Source organism: Lipophrys pholis (assembly GCF_963383615.2).
Source record: "Lipophrys pholis genome assembly, chromosome: 16".
Taxonomy (NCBI): Eukaryota; Metazoa; Chordata; class Actinopteri; order Blenniiformes; family Blenniidae; genus Lipophrys; species Lipophrys pholis.
This window is the reverse complement of record NC_137634.1, coordinates 2,968,931-2,976,877: the sequence shown is the minus strand read 5'-3', so window position 1 is coordinate 2,976,877 and position 7,947 is coordinate 2,968,931. Positions and strand designations below refer to the sequence as shown.

At 40.6% G+C, this 7,947-nt stretch overlaps 1 protein-coding gene across 2 annotated transcripts; it reads left to right on the top strand.

Moving 5' to 3' along the window:
• The first annotated feature begins 2,628 nt into the window (after positions 1 to 2,628).
• On the top strand, positions 2,629 to 7,082 carry LOC308121421 (uncharacterized protein). 2 transcript variants are annotated; one of them, XM_080482651.1, is made up of 11 exons: positions 2,629 to 2,707; positions 3,079 to 3,120; positions 3,198 to 3,215; positions 3,308 to 3,435; positions 3,538 to 3,667; positions 3,898 to 4,064; positions 4,180 to 4,333; positions 4,416 to 4,502; positions 5,614 to 5,784; positions 5,867 to 5,929; positions 6,861 to 7,082. In XM_080482651.1, exons 1-11 carry the CDS (start codon positions 2,641 to 2,643, stop codon positions 7,007 to 7,009), a joined length of 1,176 nt encoding a protein of 391 aa, XP_080338777.1. In that variant the 5' UTR covers positions 2,629 to 2,640; the 3' UTR covers positions 7,010 to 7,082. The 2 variants fall into 2 exon arrangements, with proteins under 2 accessions (XP_080338777.1, XP_080338776.1); XM_080482650.1 differs by having other exon boundaries at positions 2,632 to 2,707; positions 3,535 to 3,667.
• The last annotated feature ends 865 nt before the right edge of the window (positions 7,083 to 7,947 follow it).

Here is a 7,947-nt window from a genome sequence, read left to right as displayed (position 1 = left end):
CATATGACCCCTTTAAACAACTTGTATTAATGACTTTACATTATGACCCCGGATCACTTCTGGAGATAAACATCTAACACACAGTTTCACATCAGACATACAAACATAAAAGGTGATTTTATGCTGAACCACTAAACTCCTAAATGTCCTGTCTTATAAACAATGAGAATACAGCATTTGATCTATGTTCTAATCCTTGCTTTTGCAGGATTGTTGAATATTTTGTAGATATTTTAAAATAAGCCCATTATAAAAGCTTAACATTCGACTCACTCAGGACATCAACTCAAGGCAGAAATATGGCTGTAATTATGGACTCAGACCTGAAATTCAATCTTTGTATTACTAGTTGAATATGAAACATCCAGAGTCCTGAGCTCCTCGGGAAGAGCTTCACTAAATGTTCCCAGAGTCGAAAGAAACAAGGTGAAGCAGCATTTAGTTCCTCCCTCCTCACCTGTGGAGCAATCATCCTGCTGACACACTCACTTTTCTAAAATCAGGACATAAAACACTGTTATCGGTTCAGGCTTTCAATTAAACAAAAGATTTTACTTGTCTTGATAAGATTCACCTCAGTTTTAATAAGTGCCTTTATCTATCGAGCCTTTCTTAATCGCTTTGTTTTAATGTATTTCCTTTATTTCCCTGTAAATTACTTGTTTGAATGGAGCCAGAAATACATTTACACTAATGTTAATACAAAACACATAACACTGCATCCCGCATTTTCTGAGACGTCAAAAAAAAAGTTGATTATTTCAATTTGTCAATCAACCATGGAAAACATGTAACCACCTTCTCTTCCTGTGGATTCTTGTCCTGACAGAAGCTGACCGTTTGTGGAAAAATTACAAATGAATTCAAGTAAACAGGAGATAATTGTTTTCTACTTTAACCACCGTTGAAGACCAAACGTCACATTTCCACCACATGTAAAGCGCGTGCAGCTCCACACTTGTTCGCTCACTATTTTCAGGAAAGCAGGGTCACACACACACTTATTGTGAAAGAACGCATCATTAAAAAGGATAAACATACTCCACCTGTGCAGAACCAACACAAGGGCAGCTTACTTTTACACAGGAAACCGTCTTTCAGCCGAACTGTGAACTTTTCTGCCGTTTGCCGTCAATGAGGTTACAACGTGCTGCTGCTCTGACACCTGCTGGCCACTTACTGCTACTGCACCCTCCTGGGACACCCGTCAAAATATCTGGGAATGGAGAATTTTAAAATTTAGATGTTAAAGAGTATTTACAAACCTTGTTTGTGAGTCAGTTATTAAAGAAAGCACAACTAAATCTTTTACAAATGAAATAAAACACAGTTGGAACAAAATGGCATTGTATATAACAACTTATAGTAATTTAAAATAAAATATCTAAGTAAACAAATATTCACATTTCATGTTTCTATGGCTTTCAGATTGCTTCTATCTGATAACTCCGAGGTGCTATTGTCCCGCAGAATATCCTTTAAAGTCCTCACAAACAAAAAAGCATGAAAAAAGTATCTCTTTATAGATTTTCTTTTATTTCCTTGATGAGAAGGTGCTGAAAAGTATATTTTCAAGAATCTCCATACTTTTCTGTGCATTTAACTGAAAAAAAAAAAGATTTCTATGCATACATAACTTTTTTATGAGCATGATAATGGATAAGACTCTAAATTAAAACATACTATTAAAATTTGATAAATTACTATTGTCATGTATCCAATCAGAGGAAGGTACCATCACAGGGGCTTGTACAAGTGGGCCAGCATGTCAGAAAGATCAATGCCTTGTATAAGCTCACTGTAGGCCGGGATGAGTTACAATCGTCATCACTTAGATCAGCATCAGAGTCTTGGAGGGTTTTCTGGTATAAAGGCCACAAAGCACCATAAAGTGTTTTCACATCCATCTATTATCTACTTGCATAAAAAAAAGAAGGAAAAATGGTGAAATACTGTACTGATTTAAATATTTCAGTGTGAAATCACATTAAATCCACAGTTGAAGATGCGTTATCGAAGCATCACCACTTTTACTACTGAAGGACAATTCAGCCATTTGATCAAGCATCAATGTCTGAAGTTATTTTACCATAAATAATAATATATCCAAATGTATCACATCAACCTCAATTAATGCTGAGAAATGTAATCTATTTGAACTGCATTTGCTTAGCTTTAACACCTTTACAATAAAGCGCCAAATGAACCGTAAGCTTCGCAAAGATTATTTGACTGAAACAGGCTTCATGTCAAGAGTGATTTTGTTCTTGTGAACTCCTATGAGTGGGCTAACATGCCGTTATAAACTGAACAGAGGGAAACATTCCTCATCTGTGGAACAAACTTCCTGCAGGCACACTTATAAATCAGGACGTAAAACATTATGTGCTCAGGCTTCGCAATAAAAAAATAGATTTATAAAGCTCTGACTTTATTATTGTATGGTTTTCATAATCGTTTTGTTTTAATGTGTTTCACTGTATGCTGTAGACAAATTAAAAAATTAAAAAAATAAACTTATTAGTTGAATTTAAGAAACTGTTAAATCACCGTTATAATCAAAATGTCAATATTATTGGCTGCGGGCGGTACTCCGCGCATGCGCAGCAGAGCTGCTGGTTTGTTGTGGTCCGTGTAAACATGGCGGCTGAAGGCAGCAGCCTGGACTCCACCGGGTCCGGTCCGGCTGCATCACCTGGAATACACGGTAACGAGCGGCGGTTTTCACCGGAGGTTATAGGCGACTGTTAGCAGGAGTGATGAGGGGAAACGCGGGAGCTGGAGGCGCTGTTTTGCGTGGCGTGTAAACAGAATAAAAGAGGTTTCTGTGGTCGTGTTATGAAGCATCCTGATGAGCTATGGATCACTGTACTGGACAATGGACAGACTGTCTCATCCTGTCTCCCTATGGAGGGACAGACTGTCTCATCCTGTCTCACTGTGGAGGGACAGACTGCCTCATCATGTCTCACTGAGGAGGGACAGACTGTCTCATCCTGTCTCACTGAGGAGGGACAGACTGTCTCATCCTGCAATCAGATGCTTTGTATTCAGAATGTCTGTCCTCATGTGTTTCAGATCTGCAGATCGTCACCAGCTGTGCGGTCCGGGACTCTTTCGGTGGGTTTCTGTCGTGTTTCAAAAGTTTCACGTCTTTTAAAATGTGCTCTGACGCTGGTTTCTCCTGTTTGTTCCAGCCTCCCTGACTCATCGAGGTGAGCCTGGGGACAGGATGAAGGACGTAAGCTCCACAGTGTGTCCTCTGCATCGCACTGAATTTACGCCGTGTTGATTGTTTCTTCACAAGAGAGGACGGTTCTACTGGCCGAGCAGGAGAGCCCGAAGTCTGCGTTTGATCAGGGGATGACCAGCGTGGGCTCTCCCCTGGTTCCAGTCGCAGCCGAGGTCACGGGTTTACCCCCGGCGGTCATCGAAGTGAGGCTTATTCAGAGCTGTCCACATCACAGACAATTTCTCTGCTTCTGAGAGGCTGCAGACGCTCGTCTGATCACGTTGCTTCATCTCTTTGTTCAGCAGAACTGGATCGGGAACTACAAACGCACACTTAAAGAGCCGCCGCCTCCTCCGGGACCGACCAGGATCAAACTTCACACGCGAGATCTGTCGGCTTACAATCTTTTCTGCAGGGACCATCTTCGAAACAGGGGTGAGAACATTTCTTACAGTCAAGATGAAGTGCAGGTTGCTCTACACTTTCTAGTTCACCATCTGGAATACTTACAGCCTGGAGGCTTTTTAAATATTGAGAGAGTTTAAAGAAGAAGCTCAGACAATTCCTTAACATTTCCTTTATATCTGCAAGCATCATCATACTGCCTCCGTTTACATGCCCACTTGTTTTTTTCTTCTATTTGACGCCTTCCTCTTCCCGCTCAGGCACGCTCAGAGACATCAGGGAGAAATGGTCGTCGCTGGGAGATGAGCAGAGGAGCAAGTACCTGCAGGAGGCGGCGGCTCTGAAGGCTGAGGGCAAAACGCGACTGCTGAGTCCTGAGAGGCGGGAGCTGAAGATCAAACGACACCTGAAGCAGCTGAAGCTGGAGGTCAGGAAGTGTTCTACAGCTTTGAACTGGAACATGGAAGCTTCGATCATCTGTGTATAACAATAAATACCTCTGGACTTTTCTGGATAATGTGACGTCGGTTCTTTAACAAAAGGTGGCCGGTCTGGAGGAGCTGGGCGTGGAAACAGCCGTCATGCTCTTCGACTGCCAGAAGCCCAACCTGAAGGTGCACGAAGTGAGCAGCAGAGGCGCCAACGCCATCCTGGACTCCATGGACGCAGTCAGCAGCTTCGCTCTGCATTACAAAGGTCGACACGCGCCGTCAGGCAAGGCAGGTTCATCCTGAAGGTGTGGCGCCGCCCGCTCACCCGCCGTGTCTCTGTCCTCCAGCCTGCTCCTCCAAGACTGCTGCCGCCAACAAGGAGCCCATTGACGTCCTGATCAAGAAGGTGCAGGACGTCTTCAACAAGAAATACAGTGAGAACGGCTCCAGATTCCACCAATTTCCGTATTTAACATAAAATAATCTCACAAGGGAATCTCTTCTAAAGTCATTCATGAAAATCATTTAAAACTCTTTTTTTTTTTTTTTTACGAGAAAAGAACTCAAAATGTCATTAGAATCAAGTGAAAGACAATAACTAAAACTATACATTCCAGTCACATAATTTATCAATTTTAACTGTAATAAAACTAATAATGGCAACAAATCAACCAAGAGTATTGTAATATTTGAGCCAGTGTTGTAATTGCAGTTTGCGATATCAGTTATATTACTTCTGTCCTAATTTATAGTATTCTATTTTATTCTATTGTACTCTTATTTATGTTTTGGTGTTGATAGGAATTTTATACCTCATCGTGTAAAAATGTAGTGTAAATGATTTATTTAGTCATATTTATTTTATTATCCAGGTGGCAATAATAAAATCCCTAGAAAATTGAGAAACTTCAGCTGATCATTTAATACGTAAATATCACAGCAGTTTAGATTTTAAAAGATCCGCTTTCTTTCTTTCTTTCTTTTAAAGAAAAACTGTATTTTGGTTGGCAAAGTCATCACATTTATTCATTTAAGATACAAACTGTGCAGCAGTTTGTCAATTACAGTTAATAAAGTTTACTATTTCATTAGATTGTTGGTTGCTACAGATGTAAATCACTGAAAAACCACAGAGTAATAAAAATAAGACAAATAATGTGGTCTAATGTAGAATTCCCGCTGGTCGTACCAATATTGCAGTACAGAGTTCCGCCACAAGGTGGTGTTTTGAGTCATTTAAAGAAGCTGCAGGAATAAATGAAACCAATGATGCTCTACATAACGCGGTGGTGTATAATGTACGTAATAAAGATGTCATTTATAAATTGGACTCAATCTGGACCTCTTGAGAATTAAAAACCCTGCCGTGAGCAGATCTACATGCTGAGGCGTGTGGAAATATATCTCTGATTTAGGAGTAAAATATGAAACCTCCAGACCCCTGAGGTCCTCAGGAAGCGCTTTACTCTTCCCAGAGGTCAGAAGAACAGTAGTAAACCATTCTAACCCAACAAGACCGTGAAGCTTCTTTAATTCTTCGCTCAGAGGAGGCCGGGGGAGACGGAAGGCTACCGTACCAGTCGGTTCTCTACCAAAGCATCATGGTGAACGTCCGCGGTCTGCCCGACGGCCTGGTGCTCAAGAAGCCCTCGTACTATGGACGAAAACAGCTGGAGGAGATTCTCAAGGCTACAGAGCACATTTCTTTTCAGATAGGTGGGTGTTTGGAGGCCACAAGATCTGAATATATATATATATTTATATATTTTCTAACTGACATTTCCTTTTCCCCCCGCAGGTGGACAGAGTGGATCAGAGCCGCCGATTCAACGGCATCGACCGATCGTAGCCGTGAAGACGGGTCAGTTTACAAAATGTAGTCGTATTTACTTTTAATGCACTCAGTTCTTTCATTCACAAGTTCTCTGCTTGTAAATTGGCGCAAATATTTAAAATGTTTATATATTTACTCCAAAATTCCACGGTAGTTGAAGTTGCGTCGTTTTCGTGTTTTCATTTCAGAAAAGTTCATTTTTACACGACGACAATGTTCATTTACACATAATTGCTAAAAACGATGTAGTTTCTCTGTAGGACCACTAGTAGGTGCTGTTTTTTTTATCTAATAAATAGTACGCCGTCAACTTCAAAGCTCCTTTTATATGGTCTTTCTTCATTTATTGGTCCACTCTGTCAGTTCTGTGCAAGAAATAAAAATGTTAACGCGACATGTGATCCAGATGGCAGTGGAGTAAATAAACATTTTATTGGAGAAGTTCGGTTAAATACAAGAGTGAAGAGCAACAACGCATTCATTGTTATGACTGACTCCCTGTCACGCATGTCCAGAATTATTTATCACGACTGCGGTGGTCATGTGAAGAAAAAGAGTTGTGTTTTCCCCCCGTTTCCATGGAGACGGAAACAGCGTTTTCAAAAAGTGGCATTTTCCTCCCCATTTCCACAGAGAGAGTTTGAGCATCTTTAAAAAGTTTCACTCGTTTCCATGGAGACGGAATCCAAACATTTTTGGAAAGTTACGTGAAAACAGTTTCCCCGCGGGAGCCGTTTTCTAGTTGCAAAAAAAAAAAAAAAAAAAGCTTGAAAGAAAAAAGTAACTTATATGAATAATGAAAATTTTTCAACAGTAGTTTAAAATACTAAAGAGCCACCTTGAAGATATTTACTTCTAAAACAGAATATCAGGCTCATTACTTTGCAATTGTGGGGAAAATGTAAGGATTCACCTTTTAGCCAACAGGTGGCAATGTTGTCATCCATCCTTGTTGTAGAGCCAATGGCGGAAGAGGAGGATGAAACGCAGAACGCGTTGAAGGAATGGCGCGAGTGGCGTCAGTGCAAAGCCTGCCAGCTGTGGTCGCTGATGTTCTGCGCTGGTGGAACGAGCTCCTGTATCCACTGCCAGAATCAAAAGCCTTAAACTTCTATCATAATGTTTTGTTTTTTTTATTTGTGATGATTTTATTTATTAAAGTGAGAATGAGTGTCACATCAGTCTCCACTGAGTTCATGTTAGATTATTAAAAAATGCGGTTCTTTGCAGTAAAACGGCTTCATGTGCAGTTACAAGATTATAAATCGTTATTTTAATAACGTCTGAGCTTTTTGTGCTCATACAGCAATATCACTGCATTCCTTCCAGCCCACGTCTTCATCACTGTAACTTAACAGAAGACCTACATTTTTATTTATCTGATCGTGCCGTTGTGTCGTATGTTCAGTACTTTTGTTTTTGAAAGGATTTCACATGAATGGAGGATACAGTTCTCTACGTGGTACCATGAATGCCATTAATCAATCGATTTCTTTTTCAATAAATGGAAATAACACTAACAATTCAATAATTTTGTTAATCTGGGAATTTTTTCAAATATTTAATCCTCCACGAAGCATTCAGACACAAAATAATTCATGTTGAACAGTTCTGAACACTAAATTCACAAATGTATTTTTTGGTGTATAGCGCTGCCTTTTTTAAGGCGGAAACAATCTTGTACATTATGAGTGTATCAGTCAGGTGTTGAGGGCCATAGCTCAGTTTAAGTTCCCTCAAGCCAATAGATGTTATTGACACTCGGCCAATTATAACCAAGATGTTTCAAGGCAATTTCACATAAAATATCCACTTACAGGCAACTCAGTAATGCAAGAAAATCAGGACCAGGACCTAAAGGCCTGCTGAGTCCAGAAGCCCCTGAGCCAACCAGGACCTAAAGGTCTGCTGGATCCAGAGAGCCCTGAACCAACCAGGCTCGAAGGCCTCCTTCTTCAGCTTGACAGCCTCCTGGACCACTGGAGTCCACCAGCATGTCCTTGGGTTTCCGACATGAAAGGCACCAACCAGCTTCCACATTCTGC